At 34.1% G+C, this 20,950-nt stretch overlaps 2 protein-coding genes across 2 annotated transcripts; both read left to right on the forward strand.

Annotated features, from left to right (window-relative positions):
* The first annotated feature begins 587 nt into the window (after positions 1-587).
* LOC126883694 (uncharacterized) lies at positions 588-1,832 on the forward strand. The gene is made up of 2 exons (XM_050649355.1): positions 588-717; positions 1,168-1,832. The coding sequence occupies exons 1-2, from the start codon at positions 588-590 to the stop codon at positions 1,830-1,832; spliced, it is 795 nt and encodes a 264-aa protein (XP_050505312.1).
* Positions 1,833-5,087: 3,255 nt separating this feature from the next.
* LOC126883696 (uncharacterized) lies at positions 5,088-6,269 on the forward strand. Its single transcript, XM_050649356.1, has 7 exons — positions 5,088-5,198; positions 5,255-5,391; positions 5,487-5,525; positions 5,582-5,605; positions 5,659-5,697; positions 5,777-5,854; positions 5,917-6,269. The coding sequence occupies exons 1-7, from the start codon at positions 5,088-5,090 to the stop codon at positions 5,918-5,920; spliced, it is 432 nt and encodes a 143-aa protein (XP_050505313.1). The 3' UTR covers positions 5,921-6,269.
* Positions 6,270-20,950: the final 14,681 nt, after the last annotated feature.

Genomic DNA, 20,950 nt, shown 5'->3' on the forward strand with positions numbered 1-20,950 from the left:
GCAGCGCTGCCTCTTTCTTAGAACTGCAACTGGAACTGGTTAGCTGGATCTCTGGATGCCGCTAGATTTTTCACCTCCAAACCGCTGGAACCGTAGACTTAAGGACTGCTACTCAGGTTCTCTGGTGCTCAAAGGTTCTCGAAGGCTTCTACTTCTAATGTCGGTGCCTTTATATTTTCTTTTCTCCACACATCGAATTCGATCGTCGATCTTGTACGGAACTGGGGAACAGCTATACCAGGAGATTATATGAAACGTCAATTCAAGACAGTAGAGAGATTCCTACATATAAGTCAACACAGGAATTCCTACAAAGAAGATTCCAGACATTGGAGATGTTGGAAAAAGAAAGGAAAAGAACAGATCACAAACAACAGGCAAAGAAGAAGATAACCTGTGTGGTATGTCATGAAGAACATAAACTGTACAAATGTCCAAAGTTTCTAAGTCTACAAGTACGTGAAAGAAACAAAATCGTAAAGGAAAAACAATGGTGCCGTAGATGCCTACTACATAAAAAGGAAGTACCATGTTATTCCACTTATAGATGTGCAGAATGTAATGGACAGCATAGCTCATTATTACACATGTCAGAAGGTCATTATGACAACAGAAGGAATTCTGAAAACAGAAGGCCAAAAAATAGACCCAATTCTAGTGGGACCAGAGATGACAACAGTTACGACGGATCGTCAAGGAGACAAGAAAATACTGTGAGTTGTTTAAGTCATCAGAATGAAGAAGTGCTACTAGCAACGGCATTAGTACGAGTAAGAGACTCAAAAGGAAGCTCACAATTGATGAGAGCATTGATTGACCAAGGCTCGCAGTCATCATTCATTACGGAGCAGGATACAAGTCTCGGAATAAAAAGAAAGGCTGTCCACGCTCAGATATCTGGAATTGGCAATGAAGACCAAAGGACGTCGAAATGGAGCGTGACAGTAAACTTAGAGGCACATTTCAAAAATGAATTTGAGATGAAGACCGAAGCACTTGTACTACGAAAAATAACAAAGAATCTACCGGAGAGGGAAATACAGATAAAAGAAAGGAACCATAAGAATTTAGTTCCAGCGGATCCAAATTTTAATGAAACAGGTTCAATAGATATCCTCTTAGGAGCTAAAGAATATAGTTTGATATTGATATTCATTGATATTCAAGGAAAACTTCATAATTTATTGGAAGACGACGAAAACAATGAAGATATACAAGGGGATTTAAAAGAAGAGGTACAAAAAATAGATGCTTTAATAATGGAAATAACTGTGGAAAATGAACAGGATGCACTAGAAGCTGAAATAGAAAGATTTTATACGATGAAAAGAAGGGTGCGGTCGATTATAAAAGTAAATAAGAGATTGGAGGCGGAAGGATGCAAGAAAGAAAAAATAATACTACCTCAGGCGAAGTTGCCCTCTTTTGAAGGAAGATACGAGGCTTGGGGAACATTCTTTGATATTTTTAAACATTTGATACATGAGAATAATCAACTATCAAATGTGGAGAAAATGCAGTATCTGAAGACAAGCCTCCGAGGAGAAGCAAGTAGAATAATACAACATTTAAACACAACAGAAGCAAACTACAGTGCTGCGTGGAAAATGTTGAGAGATCGGTACGAAAATCCGAGGATGAATCTATTTATATTAATAGACAAGATACTTCAGGCTGCGGAGATAAAAGAAGCGTCAGCAAAGGCGCTTAAAAAATTACATGAATGCTTAGAAGCGATTACTGGACTAGGTATAATGACAGAGTCTTGGAGTCCTCTTATAGCAAGGATAAGCATGTTGAAGTGGGAAGGGTTATACATAAGTTATATATAAGTTATACATAAGCTAAGGGTCGTCTCCTTCGAAGCTCCAATCCAATTAACGCCCTTTTGATGTTGTTTTGTCGAAGGACCAATGGACATTGGACGTAGATCTCAGGATCGAATTGTTTTGTAATGCCCCTTTGTCCGCTTCTTCTCGATCGACGATGGTAAATAAATGTTTGAGTGTGGAGAAAAAATATGGTTTTATTGACAGCTACGTAATTACACTATAGATGATGTTCAGGTAACTTTCTATGATAGACTGCAACCCAAAATAGTCCCCTTGGTAAATTTATAATCTCGTCAAAATATGCAATTCATCAATAAGTTGCATGACAACCGAACTACGGACCTTGCGTTTTGAAAGGTTGCAACTACAGTTTAAAGGAAGCTATTGCAAAACTTAAAGTTCAATTGGAAAATACATTATTTGGCAATTTACTAAGTTTGCAGGTTGAATGGACTCTAATTATTAAAATATTACTCGATGTTTCCCAATGTTTCAATTATACATGGTGAAACTATAAAAGTTTAGGAAGTTAAGAAAAAATGTGAGATTACAAATTAAGGGATTACTTTGAGATTGAACAAGAAGACATTGTGTAAAATATACTATACGTTAATAGAAAAACATCATAAGTGAGATATTTGATTTAAGCAGTTTATCCCTGCTAAAGTAGCAGTAATTGTAAAAAAACAACCTCAGACAGAGGGGTCTAGCGGTAGTAATTAGTCATATCAATAAGGTGTATAGCAAGACAGTGACAGGTCGTCTTCTGGACCTGCCAGAACAATAAAAATGACAAAAGTTTTACAAAACAGTATAGAAGAGACTGTAAAATTTATGAACGATATACGTCAATTGCACAGTACCTGTGTGACATTTGCCTTAAACAGTTTACATTAATTAGTGATAAAAGTACATACAGGAAACAGTAAGTAGATGAAAAAAATATTAGTTTTAACATAATTTGTATATATATAATAAGTAAAATAAAATCCGACAGGACTTGTTCTCTTCATCCTTGCAAAAAGCAAGGTGGCCTCAAAAAACAACAACAATTATTTATAAACATCAACCCCGACGGGGGTCTAAAAGGCGGCCTCAAAAACAACAATTAGTTATAAGCAACAACCCGACGCCGGGCCTAAAGGTTGTTTCAAAAAAAAAACAACAACAATTATTTATAAACAGCAACCCCGACAGGGATTCTAAAGATGGCCACAAAAAAACAACAATTATTTATAAACATCAACCCCGACGGTAGTCTAAAGGTGGCCTCAAAAACAACAAATAGTTATACCTCATTATGCGTGGTACGAAACTGGTGACAATGGAACAATGTCCTTATTAAGTAATGGCTTTTCATTCCACTTACTCATATATAAATACATCATCAATGATGTCCCTGTCAATTCTGAAAAAAGATTTTAGAAAAGATATAAGATTTTAAACATTATAAATATCTACAATGAAATTAAACAAGTATCTAATGATCCTCAAATTGTAAAAAAAAAACAGATCTTCAACATCTGAAACCGATAGGGAAAACAATAAGTGATTTTTTCATTTATTAATTCATTATTCAATAATTATGGGTGGCATAGTAGGGTTTTTAAAAGCAAAACTTATTCAGTTAATTGCAGCCGTCTTAGGATTAATTCAAAACAATTATAATGTGGAAAATGTTAAAAAAGGGCTGATACAGTGTACTAAAGCAGTTTCAGTGAGGTTTGCAGATTCAATGAGGTTTGCCAAGACGTTTGGTGAAAAGCAGAACCTCGAAGCCCAGATGCGACAGGTGAAAACGCCTCGAAATCAGTTAAAGACCTAACAGAAATCTAATACGTTCAGAAAAGCATCAGTTTATACCATAAAACAAAACAAAATCGCTCTCAGCCCCAATTATGATAAAAGACAACACCTTTTGGTGTCTATTACATCCTCACCTACTTCTAACTCTACAGACTACATCCTGTATAGAACTGAACGAATACACAAACCCAAAGAAAAGCCGAGGACCTGAATCGGCAAGTACTGATCAACGAATGAGCCCTCCTCAACAAAAATTGGTGAGTTTTTCATTTATTCAATATGAGTGAAATAGGTGATCTCAGTAGTGACATTGTACAAAATATACGAATACTATACGTTAATAGAAAAATTATCAGTGAGACATTTGATTTAAGCAGTTTAAACCCACTAAAACAGCAGTAATTGCAAAAAAAAATAACCTCAGACAGAGGGGTCTAGCGGTAGTAATTAGTCATATCAATACGTTGTAAATGACGACAGTGACAGAGCGTCTGAGCCTGAGCGTCTTCTGGACCTGTCAGAACAATAGAAATGACAAAAGGTTTACAAAATAACACAGAAGAGACTGTGTAAAGCCTATGAACGATAAACGTCAATAGAAAACAACACAGAAGAAAAATACTGGGTGACTGTATGGACACTAACAATAAAATTTGCAAAAAGTGCGGTGTTTGGCTACATATTCTGCAAATTAGAAAAATATTCAAGAATGTTGTCGTGTTAGCTCACAACGGAGGAGGTTTCGATCATCAATTTATTTTAAATTATATTCTAACAAAGACCTTTTTAATCAATCTCTTCAATGAAAGAGACACCCCATCGAAAAGGAGAGTAACTAATGGAAAATAGTAAAAACGCTATGCGAAGTATAAGTAATAGTTCTAGTAGAAATGTATTTAAGTAAATTTCAATAATAATAATAGACATATGTATAGAGAAAATAGGCAGAGAGAAATATTAAAATTATACAAAATATACATACCTTCTAACAACGGTTCTTCAGGGGAGGGGGCCTTCATGTTGATACAGCATGCTGGAACTAAATAGGACTAAAATGGCAGTGAACAATCTTTTTATAGTCTTTATGTGGTGGAGGGGGTGTTCAGGCATCGTGTTTGACGTCATACATGTTTGTCAGGCTATATCTAACCATGGAAATTGTTTTTGCAAACCTTGTGGTAGACCTCAAAGATATTGTAACCAACCTAAGGAATAATTATTACTGATAAGAAATATGTTCCCATATTTTTGAAAAGTTGTTTTTCAAAAAACAAGCTTGTTGGCAGACCTCAAAGATATTGAAAACTACCAAAGGAATAATATTAATACTGATAAACAATAGGCATACATATTCTTGAAAAGTTGTTTTTCAAAAAATTACGAATAATATTACTGATAAGAAATACCAGCCCATACTCCAGAAAATATGTTTTTCAAAAAAAAAACAAAATGTGGTTTAAGGACCTATATAAGAGAGAGCAGGTTTTTATTAGCACTCACAAACGACACAATGTTTTGAAACAAGTGCCAAAGTGCTTTCTGCTTTTGTGTAGTATCAGAGTAAGTAGTATTTTAGTTATATTATTTAGATTTAACCTATCATGCTTTTACTACAGGCAACACAAGAAAGGCGTACTGTTATATGTACCTCCAATACATTGACCGGAACCCTAGAGAACGAGCAGGCACCTTCTGAGGCTAAACAAGGTCCCGAACTACCAGCCTCCCCAGAATGGGAGAAAGCAATAGAAGAGTAAGTATAAGATTTCTTATATATATATATATATATATATATATATATATATGTAGGTATATAACTCTGCAGTGTAAAATATGTATGTTTTACAGATGCATGGACCTGCTCGATGATGACGTTTTTCTTTATGAGTAAGTATGATAATGACATGTTAGTACATACAATACATTGTTCCTTGTCTTTTCAGAATTGACACAGACATTGAAGAATTGTAAGTAAAAAAAATGTACTTAGTACTGTTATGTAACACAAGATTTTTTACAGCATTGAAAGAGTTGAAGCTGAATATGTTCCCAGGGAGCAGTAAGTGTAAATTTACTTAACAGTTTTTAATAAGAGTAATGATATATGAATAAGTATTGATATCTCTCTCTCTCTCTAGAACTCAAAAGACCGTACATGCCAGGACGGCTGATACTGATGATGATGATGAACCCCAAACAAAGAAGAGGAAAAGAGAGTAAGAATAGTAATTTATGCTTTAGTTATACATTACATAACTAATGATCAAATTTGTTGCAGATGAGAAGAGGTTGCACCACCAACACCACCACCACCCCATAATTATTAATTAATAGTTAGAATAGCGATATATGTAAATTATAAATAAATAAAATAAAAAATATAACAATACAGTGTTTTTTATTATATAGTAAACAAATAGTTAGCAAATTACATATTATAGTTCAATTAGCGCATTATAGACAGTAGGAGTAAATGCAATATATATATAGTGCCAAAAACGCAGTAACCATCGGACGGATTTACTTCTTGAGTGAAACCCTCATCAACATAAAGATTTTCCATATAAACCAAATCACCATTTCTAAAGAATTGCAGTTGGCACAAATCACCTTCACCATAATTCAGACCAAGCCAGATCTCTCCACCATACAATAAATTGTTTATGGTTTATTGTAAACGAACAAAGTCATCCATTTGCTACCAAATTAACTGATACATGTGGAAAATTTGCAGAGGTTATGTTTATTTGTATTAACACTTCGCACTCGGACATTGTAAAGGTATCTGATACACTAAAATGATACAAGCCCCCTTGTTTCTCTTTATATATACATATATTTGAGGGTAGAAGGTGGCTGCTAACCGCAAAGGTAAATTATCAATACATAACAAATTCTTATCTGCTATGTATTGGTAAAAATCCTTGTGAATAAAGCAATTCGCAAACAAAAAACAAATAATGAAACGTTAAAGAAAAATAAGTTAAAGAAAGCATACGTGTGGCCCTCCAAAGCCCTGTTAGGATGGTTTAATGATAAATAGCCTATACCTATGGAGATTTGTAAGAAGGAGTGGAAACGCAATGCATCGTTTGTGGGCTAACTTTTCAACCTCTAATTCAACTTTCAGCAATCGCCGCTAGAGGCGCAAGTGTTTGAATAGGTGCTACAAATACATTAGCTCTTATGGACTTATTTATTATTTAACTCATTTTATTATTGTTTTTATCGTAATTAGACATTAATTTATTGGTGGATTGTAGCTGAATGTGTTTTATACCAAAAATAAATTATATTAACCTTATAACATATCGACGTGTGGTAAAAAGTGTATTCTTTTTATACCATTGTAGATGGAGATGTGACATCAAATTTAAATTTGTCATTACTTTAATATGAGGACAGCTTATTCTGAAGCGGAAATATTTTGTCACATTATCTAACTGCCACATTTATATATCAATGGTATTTTAACTGCAAATTAATTTGTTAATATCTTTGTAACTGATATCAAAAAGTTTGTTAGTTGAAAAAATTGAACTTAACTGTACGTAATTGTTTTTAAAAAGTTATTTAAATAATTTGAAGTTTATTGATCAATTTTTTTTTAAATTATTTATTTTTATCAAAATTTAAAATGTTTTTTCTTTTGAACACTTCATTTATCTATATTCTGAAAGCTTACCTATCAGATGTTTAAATTTAGTTAATAAATTATATGTAAATTAACTACAGACGACAGTCTGACTTTTATAAAATTAATGTTAATTTTTGTGAAATATTTTGTCTCAAAAAATGCATTGTTTCGACAGAAAAACTTTCAAGATCCTCCTATTATTATCACTATAATTTTCAGGTTAAAATAAAAACCAATAATAGGTATAATCATATACAAATTTTATTTACACCGAAGGAAATAACATACAAACGAATAGGTATAATCCATGAACGTTATAAATAACATAAAGACAAATATTTATAAAAAGTCTTTATTAACTTCGTTAAGTTCCCTTTTGAATTTTTTATCGGAACGATAACTCGATATAAATCCTGGTACGAAGCAATTTCTTTTATTGTAAGCTTTCTTGGCACTCATATTTAAATAATATTAACCATCAAAACCAGTAATCTTATATTAACTACGAATAATTAATTATTTTCGAAATTTTCACATTCACTCCAATGCAAAACTAGCATCTATCTCTACGCCACCGCCACCCTAGCGACAAACCAAGCAAACAGGCAAAATCGTGTACAAAAATTTCAAGGTCGTCCTATCTCGATTCCTCTCCTCTGTGTTGGTCTCCATACCTATACCATTAGGGAATAGAGTGTAGCAGAAGCCATCAGAAGCCATCTGTCAATTCTTCTTCTGTAAACGTTCAATACTAACTGTCAGTTCTTCTTTTCCGTATAGTGCCTAACAGAACGTGACAGTGCCTAACAGAACGTGACAGTGCCTAACAGAACGTGACGTGAATGCTGTTACGTGACGTGAATGGTGTGACGTGAAATAACGTGACGTAAAATAGCGTGACGTAAAATAACGTGACATGAATGACGTAAATAACGCGACGTGAATAACGTCGACGATATGCGGATGACTCGGTCTTAATAGCAGACAATATAGAAGACCTCCAAAACCTTCTTAATAAATTGGAGAGCATAGCGAGAACATGGGCCTTAGCATCAACATAAAAAAAGACGAAGTTCCTTATAATCAGACGTCAACTATGTCACCATCAAAATGCAAGACTAGCATATAACAACCAAGAGGTAGAGCGCGTAAGAAAGTTTAAGTACCTGGGAACCTGGCTATGTGAAGACTGCTTGTCTGATATGGAAATTAAAAGGCGGATAGAAAGAGCCAGAAGTGCATTCATGAAATTCAGAAACGTCTTTACGAACTCTGACTTTGACCTAAGCCTAAGACTAAGATTCATGAAATACTGTATATGGTCGGTGCTCCGCTATGGCAAGGAAGGATGGACTTAAAAAACGCAATGAATAAGCTATTACAAACTTAATGACCCATACATGCTTGTGAATGCCCTTAAAAATCTTTCAAAAGACAACACTCTAACCGGGAAAGAAGCAGAAGAAATCTTAGATGAGCAGCGCTATCTAAATAAAAGAAAATGCAGAACAGCCAAAGAAATTTCGGACATTAAGACCTCCAAGAATGAATATAATAAAGTAGCGTTTTATATGTATTAATTGTAAATAAAAAATAGTATTGAAATTCGCCTTCTTTTTTATGATCTATTTCATTCCTTCATCGCTTGCACACATCGCTATCTTTTCTTCTAGATAATAGCGATGACGTCAGCTACTTCTAACTGGCTTTAACTGGTTTTCTTATACTGTGATACAAGACAAACAGTGGATGACGTAATCATCACAGCCGTGAAGAGTGACTAACCGAACTGTTCCGAGTTCTCCCGAGAGGAACATTGCCATAAATTTTAATAATGTTTCCTGAAAAAATGATCGTTGCTTTTCGAAAAATAAATTGTGTTTTGTTCTAATAATTAATTATAAAATTACATACTTTCATTATTTTGAATAAACTCACTTCCCTTTGCTTTATCACTGTATGATAATGTGCAAACCTCAACTCGAAAATACAGATAATTTACAACAGGCATTTCGTAAAATGACTAACTGTTGCTTTGTAAATACTTTCCACAGCTGCTTTTACGAAAAATTGAAAATAAACACCTCTGATTTTTCTCAAACAGCATTTTCTTAGGCTCTTTTCCTTATCAACAAGTGTCACGTGACCTAGAGCGAAAATGTATAAAAAGCCTGAAAACCCTATTTACTCTCACTTCTTATCAGTCAGCTCTGTGTAACTCTTATAGTAGGGTTATATTTTTTTTTGGTACTAAAATTTGATTGATGAAGAGAAAGGAGTAGTGAGAAACGGCTTAACAAGTTAAAATTAGAATGAAGATAACAAATTAATTATGAGGATGAGGATGAGACGTAAAAGCTCAGGAAGTGGAGATCGGCTTATTTTCGTGCTGTTGTTTAGGGGAGAAAGAGATAGTGATAAAGGAAGAAACCAGAAAAATTAAAAAGTAATGAAATACTTAAAAGAAAAGAACTGACCTATGATCAATAAACCAAAGATGGGCGCCAGAAGTAAATGCCTTTTAGAGCCTTTCTTCGTTGATAGAACAGTGTGGGAGACTAGAAAAGAGAGAGAGAGATATAGAGAGAGAGATATATAGAGAGAGAGATATAGAGAGAGATATATATATATAGAGAGAGAGAGAGATATAGAGAGAGAGAGAGAGAGGGGGAAAGAGAGAGAGAAAGAGAGAGAGAGAAATAAGGAGAAAGATATAAACAATCCAAATAATTTAATCCTGAAATAAAATATTATATGAACACATATAGTTGAGAGATATCAGGTGCAGGTGAAATGATACAAACCCAATAGGTATACCTTATTTTTATTGTGTAAAAAAAATACCTAGATATATGTAAAGTAAGATTTTGGTAACTAATGTATATATACAGGGTGTAACAAAAATACAGGTCATAAATTTAATTACATATTCTGGGACCAAAAATAGTTCGATTAAACCTAACTTACCTTAGTACAAATGTGCACATAAAATAAGTTACAGCCCTTTGAAGTTACAAAATGAAAATCGATTTTTTCCAATATATCGAAAACTATTAGAGATCTTTTATTAAAAATAGACATGTGGCATTCTTATGGCAGTAGTATCTAAATAAAAAATTATAGTGAAATTTGGAAACCCCATAAAAATTTTATGGGGCTTTTGTTCCTTTAAACCCCCCCAAACTTTTGTGTACGTTCCAATTTAATTATTATTGTACTACCGTTAGTTAAACATAGTATTTTAAAAACTTTTTTGCCTCTCAGTATTTTTTTGAAAAGTCAGTTTTTATCGAGATATTTTGAATATTTGTCAAATCCACCACATATTATTTGTATATGGCTAAGTACGATTATGGAGACTTAGTAATAATAGGAAAATTTATTTTATGATTTACATTTTTAGGTATATTTTGAACCATATTAAAAAAGAAGTAATATCTCGATAAAAAGTGCTTTCTCGAAAAAATACAAAGAGGCAAAAAAGTTTTAAAAACACTGTGTTTAACTAATGGTACCGCAGTAAAAGTTTAGTTGGAACATACACAAACATTTGGGGGGTTTAAAGGAACAAAACCCCCATAAAATTTTTATGTAAACATATTAAAAAAGAAGCCGCTACTCGATAAAAACTGCCTTATCGAAAAAATACTAATAGGCAAAAAAGTTTTAGAAATATTTAATTTAACTAATGGTACCACAATACTAATTCAATTGGAACGTACACAAAAGTTTGGGGGGGTTTAAGGGAACAAAACCCCCATAAAATGTCTATGGGGTGCACAAATTGTACTGTAATTCTTTTTTTAAGATGTTCCTGCCATAAGAATGCCACATGTCTATTTTCAATAAAAAATCTCTAATAGTTTTCGATATATTTGAAAAAATCGATTTTCATTTTGTAACTTCAAAGGGCTGTAACTTTTTTTATGTGCATATTTGTACTAAGGTAAATTAGGTTCATTCGAACTATTTTTGGTCTCAGAATATGTGATTTAATTTATGACCTGTATTTTCGTTACACCCTGTATATATAATGTAAAATTTCTAGCTAAAAATATAAATAATGTATAATAATGTAAAACATTGGCTTGCAAGATGAATATATAATAGTAAAATTTAATTAATAATATAAATAATGAATATGAGTAATGTTAAAATTTTGGTTGCCAAGATATAAGCAGATAACGTAAAAGTTTCCGACTATTAAATGATTTCTATGAGTTTACGTTTCTTTCAGATACAAACAATAAAGAGACAGAAAAACAATAGTGAGTGCTAGTCAACAGAACCAGATGATATTCTTCATAATACCGTATTAATATACTTGTATACTATCTACCACAATACCTAAGTTATTATGTAATGAACCCTATAGAGACCAATGCTCTAGGTCTATAAGTACTTATGTTCCCTTACATGCATTGAGATTTAGATGAAAAATTGACAAAATATTATTTGTTGTGTAGACACAACCGATAGTAAAAGATATGATAAGGGAAGTTAAAAAATAATCTAATGCTTAACAACAAATGTAGAATAAATATATAATATATTGCGGAACACAATTCGGTCTATAAATGAGAACATTAATTAAGTACACTTATCTTTGTTCCAATCTAGATGAAATTCCTTCAGCTCTAATTCCAAGTGTTGGCTTATGGACGTGCCGGTTTATCAGACGGTAAGCGGCTCTATGAGTATACACATCTTAGGGAAGATTTACGTTCCAGATAATTAATAGGAATGTTATTCTTAGTGCATTTTCCATATAAGTTGTCTTTGTGGGATATTAAAAGCTTGGTTCTATTTTATAATTCTCTAGGTACGGCTAAAAAGAGAGGTTCTCATTAGGTATCTAGAAATTTTTTCCTGGATACAAGGTGAGACAGACCGGTTACAAAAGATAACCGAACATATTCTTCCACATAAATGGGAAGGTCATTTATCCAAAATGGAATTACATTATTACTTAAGTAATATATTTCTAAAAGTAGCTTTGCTAGATTTGACTTTTTAAGGTATAAAATTATTCATTTTGATATATGTGTTTCCTAAATTTCCAAAAGAAATTTTTAAAATAAAATCACTTACCAGACGTTCATTTTAGGTATATTATATCTTTACAGATATATTTAGCTTGCTTTGTAATTGCAATTCCAAAATAGATTTATTGAATATCTCCTATTCTTTTATGTATGACATCTGCCGTTTTTTCTCCAACACATATTTGTCTGTATTTGACCTTCTTAAGTCGTTGGTTAGCTAGCACTAATTCTGTTTTCATTTTCCTACCTCGATCGTAAGGTAACTTTTTGTTATTCGATGTTAATTATTACGGTTGTCGGGAGTGGCTACTCGTAAACGTAGCGGAACGCTACATTCCCCCTCCACTCGATATAATTTTCCTTCAGAAAATTATTCTGGCAAAAACCAAAACGAAGTTTATTCTTGGCAGGGTTAGTACTTTAATATGGGTCAGGAGTAGTAGCTCCTAGCAGTTGTAGCTGTAGTTACAGTCACAACCACTCCACAAAGTTAAAGATAGGATTAGTACATCAACTAACTAATCTAATCTAACCTAAAACATTAATTTTGAATTTGGCTCAAAGTGGGTAAACATCCACATTATACCACATATTTACACAAGGGAAATAAAAGGCAACACTTCTCATGCTTCCGAGCATGGAAGAGTGCGGGCACAAAAGTATGACACACTTGTGTGGATCCAACACAAGAGTGCATCAAGGTAAGTTCCCAAGATTCCGGAACCGGTATGGTTTACGGAGATCGCGAGAAAGGAACTTTTCCTTCCTTAACGTAGACAAGGACTAGTCTGATGATCTGCATCCAGACTTTATTTACGAATGAACCGTATACTAGGTATCTTAAAGTTTACTAATAGTTATTCTTGTTGTACCATTACTTACATCAATTAAACTTATTAAATCGTTCACATTAAAGGCTTAGATTACACGTAACCCCAAATTGTGATCAACGTGAACTAAAGGTACTAGAAAAAAATATTCCTGACTAAAACAAAGTATCCACCCAACTACATAAAGAACCATTAAATTTGGCCTTACTCACTATCGGACTCACTATCGATTTGGATATTAGCACCTAAGTTAATCCAAAGATGAACACAAAATTTATTGTTGACATATTCAACCGAGAGTAACCAGGATATTCTCCAACCGATTCAAAACATGGTATCAAAGATAACTTAAGGTAAGGAAATAGAGATGTAACATAACTCTCTTAGGTAAGATAAGATAAGATAAGATAAAGTGAAGTACGATACGCTAAGTTAAATATATTATATATCCAATGCAGATATAAACCAGGTAGTTAAGAATGCACAGCAAAACAAAAAATGGACAAACAAAACAGTTCCACAAATGGATAGCCATTATCGTATCCATCCAAATATGGTTCCGTCAGTATAATTCATAATCCATTCCCGAATTGACTTAATATAATCACAGGTAATAATCATTGAAAGGTAACCTAAAGATAACCTAACTTAATATCTGTATCCGATAAATCTATAGCCTAAGGCTACAGCTGATTTCAGTGTACGATATACCAAAACGTTTGATAATCAGTGTATTTTTATACTAACACATGTATAAGCATCAACACAAGTAAGTTCTTAACTACAATTTCTCAAAGGTAAAACTAAAATTTAAGAACCAAAATCAAACAATTTCATCTGAAACCGTATATTTATAGATCAGTTCCTAAAATCAATGACAGAAGAGGTCCGAACTGGACTACTATAGTGGACCAATGCGTAAGAAAACGAAAATCAAATATTAGAGTAGTCACTAAACAACAGCTAATGAATGTATTTTCCAAAATTATTGATATAACAACCATCAACGAAATTAATATTAAAGGTATTGGGTTATCGCCTTGTACAAGAAAAAAATCCATTGTATAACTTGATGAAGACTTAATCTATGCTACAGAACCGAAGATGGTCAACGACCATATTCGCCACATAGCGACTCCAGGTAAAAGTACATCCATCACAAAATATAGCATGGATTACGAAATCCGCTAACGATGTAGTCCGAAATTTGATCAACGAATTCGAACCCACGTATTATGCTTAGATACACCTATATACCCATATACAACAAAATTTACTAATAAAAGTGAAAAGACAATATTTAAAAGCAATTTACCTATACAGTCTAATATTTTGAGAAGTGATAATAATGGAATACCCTGCATTTATTACACCAGACAAATGTTATGACATTCCCTGTGCAAACGCTGAGTCCATAATATATGTGAACAACTTAACTATCAAAGGTAAAATCAAGAGCAGAGGTAAAAATAATAATTACCAAATAGCAAAAATAAGAGTTTTTTTTAGGAAACTAGCAAGTTGCAGACTGCGATAAAAAGTTCCAAAATTAATGCAGAACGCAAGTTAATACTTAATCATCCTCTGAGGTCGAGGACTCAGAATCCATGACTGTTTTATCAGGTAGGAGATCTTTGACATGAAAACGACCAATTCGTTTATTGGACGAATTGTCTTTTAGTTCATAGACAAGAGGCGATATGACTTTTAAAACCGTACATTGAATATACTTCTGACAAAATTTCGCCGCTATGGCATCATTTTTACTTGATTTCACAAAATTTCGTTTTAGGACTCGGTCTCCAGGATAAAAACGTAACGGTCTTTTCCTTAAATTATAATATTTCTGGAAACGTAAATAAGAAGATTTCAATCTCTTCCGAATATCGGCAAATATAGGGGGTAGGTTTTGGAGATCCTCTAGTCGATGAAGATTCTCAGAAACTTGTGGTAAAGTAGTTGCATTATCGGAAATTAAACCAAAATAATCGCCTGAGAGAGGAACATTTCGACCAAAGTTAAGATACGCGGGAGAACATTTAGTGACCTCGTGAGTGGAAGTCCTTATGGCTTGGGCAACAGAATGAATGTATTGATCCCACGACCTATGGTCCTCAAATGTATAAGACCTTAAAGCGGTAACAATACTACGATTTACACGTTCTGAGTGGTTCGCTTGAGGGTGATATGCAGCATTATAGAAAATCTTCTGCACCCTATATTTGGACATAAGAGTCTTGAAAGCGTTCGAGATAAATTGGGGCCCATTGTCACAGGAGACAATTTGAGGAACACCAAATACTAAAAATACTTGTTCTTCCAAATACTTAATAATTGCTGGGACTGTGGCTTTCCGAAGAGGGCAAACCAAAGGAAATTTGGTGAAATAGTCCACTACTACGAGACAATAAGTATTTCCTGTATAGCTACGAGGGTATGGACCAATTAAATCGAGAGAAATCATCTGCCAAGGGAAATTAATATTTCTAAAAGAACCCATAAGACCAGCTTGTGGTAAGTTACTTGGTTTACAAGTAGCACAAACTATGCATTTAGAGATGTACCTTTTAATGGATTTGCGCATGCCAGGCCAATAATATAACTCAGCAATACGGTGGTAAGTTTTATAGAAACCAAAATGGCCAGCAGTAACTTCGTCATGACACATACGCAAAATATTTTCCCTGTTTGGCGTAGGTACAACTATTTTCCATTCGGTCATATTCGATAATACCTCAACAGGACTTAAAATGTGTTTGTACAGCACATTGTTCTCCACCTTAAAATCGGGATATCTTTGTGGGTCTTGAGTAACCTTATCGACCATATTTTGATACCACGCATCAGGAGTTAACGAAGATAGATCTAAAACATTAATATCAAAAACACGGGAAAGAGCATCAGCAACCACTACTCCGGCTGCCTTTCGATGGACAATCTTATACGAATAGGCAGTCAGTTTACATATCCATCGGGAAAGTCTCTGAGAAGGGTTTTTCATGCTGTGAAGCCATACCAAAGAACTATGGTCCGTAATTATCGTGAAATTACGACCCTCTAAATAATAACGAAAAGCTTCTAAACCCTGAATAATAGCTAATAGTTCTTTCTCCGTAGTCGAATAGTTTTTCTGCGCCTTATTCAGTTTCTTACTTGTATAAGCTATTGGGTGTTCAGAGCCATCTTTCACCTGAAATAGCACGCCACCAGAAGCGGTGTTAGAACAATCGGTCATCAGATAAAAATGTTCGTTAAAATTAGGTGAGATCATGACTGGAGCGCTCGTTAGTGCATCTTTAACGCGCCTAAACGCTTCATCGGCCTCAGGAGTCCAAATAATCGTTTGGCCTTTTTTCCTATCCTTCAGAAGATCAGTAAGGGGTGATAGTAAGGTAGAATAAGACGGAACAAACCGACGATAATATCCACACATGCCTAAAATTCTGCGAACATGGGTGGTAGTTTTTGGGATGGGAAAATCTCTTATAGCGGCGACCTTATCAGGGTCTGTCCTAAGACCCTGGTTATCAACCATATAGCCTAAAAACTTCAAACTTGGTCGACAAAATTGACATTTATCAAGATTAACCGTTAAATTGGCCTCTTTTAACCGGACAAATAATTTATTCAAAATTTCGATATGAGTAGAAAAATCCGGGGTGACTACCAAGATATCATCAAGATAATAAAACACGTAGGGCTCTAACTGAGGACCTATTACTATATCCATGAGACGACACATAGTTTGGGGAGCAGATACTAACCCAAAAGGCACTGTTACAAATAGAAACAATCCTTTACCATTGACGGCAAAAGCGGTATATTTCCTACTTTCAGTACTAAGAGGTATTTGTAAAAAAGCTTTTGAAAGATCTATAGACGATATGAACTTCGAGTTTTGAAGTTTGCTCAAGATAAGCAAATACTCATTCGAGGGATCGGGTAAGCATCCCGATTTACTGTGATGCTGTTTAACTTACGTCCATCAAAACAGACCCTAAATGATCCATTCTTTTTTTTCGTGAGCCATAATGGACTACTATAGGAAGAGGTAGACGGTTCGATGATATTAAGTTTAAGCATTTCATCAATCTCTTGGTCTAAATCTTTTTGCCACGCTTGGGGTATCGGATATTGGTATTGCCTAAATGGTGTGGGATTATTCACTTCAATAGAATGGGAAAGCAAGGTAGTACGGCCTAACTTATCCGTAGAGGAGATAGAATTAAACTTGGAGATAGTTTCTTGTAACTGATTTTGTTCCTCATTTGATAAACTAGAAAAATCTTGTACGGCATTCAAGCTCGAAATATTAAATGAAGATATAGACATAGAAAAATCAGAGCAGTTAAGTGTGCTATTAAAAACATTAAGAAAGTCCATTCCAAGGATAACTGAATTTTGCACTGAGGGGATAACATAAAAAGTAACATTTCTGCGTATATTCGCTACAGAAACTTCTGTTACGAATTTTCCCGTGATGGGTTGTACAGTGCCATCAGCAGTCGATACTTGAAGAGAAGAAATCGGGTTAACTTTGACTTTATCGTTGTCTATTAAACGAAGAGATAAAGAACCTAGTAAAGATATGTTTGAACCACTTAGAAGTGCTAAACAAGATTGACCTAATACTTCGATAGGGAGATACGGACGATTATCGTTATGTTTCCTAACTAATAGAGAAGGTTGTTTTATCAATCACTATGGTGTTGCCAGAAAATTGAGATATAGGTAGACAGGTATCTCCTTCCTTAATTTTTCTGGAAGAAGGTAAAGGTAACGGAATTAACGCAGAGTTAAGTTCTTGTTCGAGACCAGGAGATGGGAGATTTAATGAAGATACTGAGAAAGAAACACTATCATTATCTGATTCGACATTAAAGGGTGTCTGCTTCAGAAAACTTAATCTTGAGATAGGTTGTTGTTTGAAGTTGTTGTCTTTTTGGACGAAATACCTTTCCCTTTTCGACTGGTAGAAGGTACGGGAGGGCTTGACGTGTTGAGTCCTGTATTGTTTATGAAAGTTACGGAATTCCCTGATGGGAGAGACTGTCAGAGGAGGGCTCAGGGTACAATCCTCTAAACGACCGTTTCCCTGACAATTCCTACAGTTGGGTTTAGTGGTATTTTCAAGGCCACACCCAAAACAAAAGGGACGCAATCTGGGGTTTGGGCATGCAGAGAAGGCATGTCCCTGAGTATAACAAATCCAACATACGATCGTGGAGGTAACGGTAGATACATTGTGTTTCGGTACTTTATTTTGCCATGATCGATTTCGTGAAAAGGAATTCTGACTAGAAGACGGGAAAGGACGAGACGAAACTACAGTTGAGGGTTGATTAGACCAAGAAAATGTTTCTTCTAACCGCTTACAATTTTCCGTAAGTTCGTCGATACTACGGATTTCTACAAGAGCTAGTTGAGAGTGATATGAGGGTAACAAAGATTTCAGATGATTCTTACCTTTTCGGATTCCGTGAGAGGAATGTCAAGACGACTACACAACCCAAGGATGTTGTTGATAAACATAGTAACGGGTTCATTCTGGAGTTGTTTCCGCTTTTTAATGTCATCCAAAAGATCATCTTGGTAGGAATATGGTAGGAAATCAGCTTTAAGTTTTTGCACCAGATCTTTCCAGCAAGAAAGGTTAGAGCGATTATTCATAAACCAAGAGAACGCAGGACCGGTAAACAACTCAGCGGAGGCTGCAAATAAGTCATCCTCTGGAATACATCTAGAGATTCGCAAACATTCAACTTTCTCTAAGAAAGCGACAACAGTATCACGATCACCTGTACCAGAAAAAGAAATACCCCATTTATGAACTTGGGCAGATTTAGAAAATGGGAAGGGTGACGCATTGTGTATGGGTGCATTTGGAGTGGAGGTAGCAGCTGGGTTTCCCCGAGCATCGAGATCACCTTCAATATCCAAAATTTTGACTGCGACGGTTTTCTGGTATAATTCCTGTTCATCGGTATCACACTCTAAGCGACTTACTCGTTCAGATAAATGAGCTACTCTAGACGACAATCTAGCAAAGGTAGGATCCAGTATTGTACCCCTGAATATCCCGATTTTCTGGGTAAGGTCTTTCAGTGTGTCCTCAATCTCCTCCTTATGTTTGTCAAAGGGAATACAGGAGGAAGAAATTTGCCGAAAACTCCTATTTTCCTTCTCCTGTCGCAGAGCTCCACGCAATATTTTGCGTTTAGCCTCGACGGTAGGATATTCAGTAACATCAATACTTCGTAATCTAACTCTTTTACCAGTAAATGATCAACTTTAAAAGTGGACATTTTAAAAAAGAAACTTTCAGTATCAAGACAAAACACCCCAATGAAGGTTAGATAGATAAACTCAATAAAAAAAAATTTTACAACTGGCGCAAAGCCCGCAAATTTAATCGCATACAGTAATCTAAAATTGAGATAGAAATCAGAACCTAATAAACATATACCTATAACCCAAAATATATAATTGTGTGGATACAAGTGCCAGTACAGGATATCATAATAATTATAAGATACCAAAAAATATGTAACGTATAAAAATGTAAAAATTCAGTTTATTAAATATTAACGTTACCTTCAATAAACATTTATATATTACCTTTTAACTTATGTTCGTATACCACCCAACAATTCATGCTATATCCTCAGTTCTAAAATAATTTCCCTTACACCTGTATACTCTCTCAAAAAAAAACAAAATGATACACTGCTACTATCAACTTTTTCTTTTTTTTTTTTATTCCAAAACAACAAACAAACTGTAAGTGATAATTCGCAATAACCAAATTGAATAAGAGAATGTAGTGTAACTAACACTAAATCACCACCTAAATGAAAAACAACAGCTCCACGATGGGCTCGCCACTTTGTAACCCTTATAGTAGGGTTATATTTTTTTTTGGTACTAAAATTTGATTGATGAAGAGAAAGGAGTAGTGAGAAACGGCTTAACAAGTTAAAATTAGAATGAAGATAACAAATTAATTATGAGGATGAGGATGAGACGTAAAAGCTCAGGAAGTGGAGATCGGCTTATTTTCGTGCTGTTGTTTAGGGGAGAAAGAGATAGTGATAAAGGAAGAAACCAGAAAAATTAAAAAGTAATGAAATACTTAAAAGAAAAGAACTGACCTATGATCAATAAACCAAAGATAAGCGCCAGAAGTAAATGCCTTTTAGAGCCTTTACTTCGTTGATAGAACAGTGTGGGAGACTAGAAAAGAGAGAGAGAGATATAGAGAGAGAGATATATAGAGAGAGAGATATAGAGAGAGATATATATATATAGAGAGAGAGAGTGATATATAGAGAGAGAGAGAGAGAGAGGGGAAAGAGAGAGAGAGAAATAAGGAGAAAGATATAAACAATCCAAATAATTTAATCCTGAAATAAAATATTATATGAACACATATAGTTGAGAGATATCAGGTGCAGGTAAAATGATACAAACCCAATAGGTATACCTTATTTTTATTGTGTAAAAAAAATACCTAGATATATGTAAAGTAAGATTTTGGTAACTAATGTATATATATATAATGTAAAATTTCTAGCTAAAAATATAAATAATGTATAATAATGTAAAACATTGGCTTGCAAGATGAATATATAATAGTAAAATTTAATTAATAATATAAATAATGAATATGAGTAATGTTAAAATTTTGGTTGCCAAGATATAAGCAGATAACGTAAAAGTTTCCGACTATTAAATGATTTCTATGAGTTTACGTTTCTTTCAGATACAAACAATAAAGAGACAGAAAAACAATAGTGAGTG

This window comes from Diabrotica virgifera, chromosome 4 (genome assembly GCF_917563875.1).
Source record: "Diabrotica virgifera virgifera chromosome 4, PGI_DIABVI_V3a".
NCBI lineage: Eukaryota > Metazoa > Arthropoda > Insecta > Coleoptera > Chrysomelidae > Diabrotica > Diabrotica virgifera.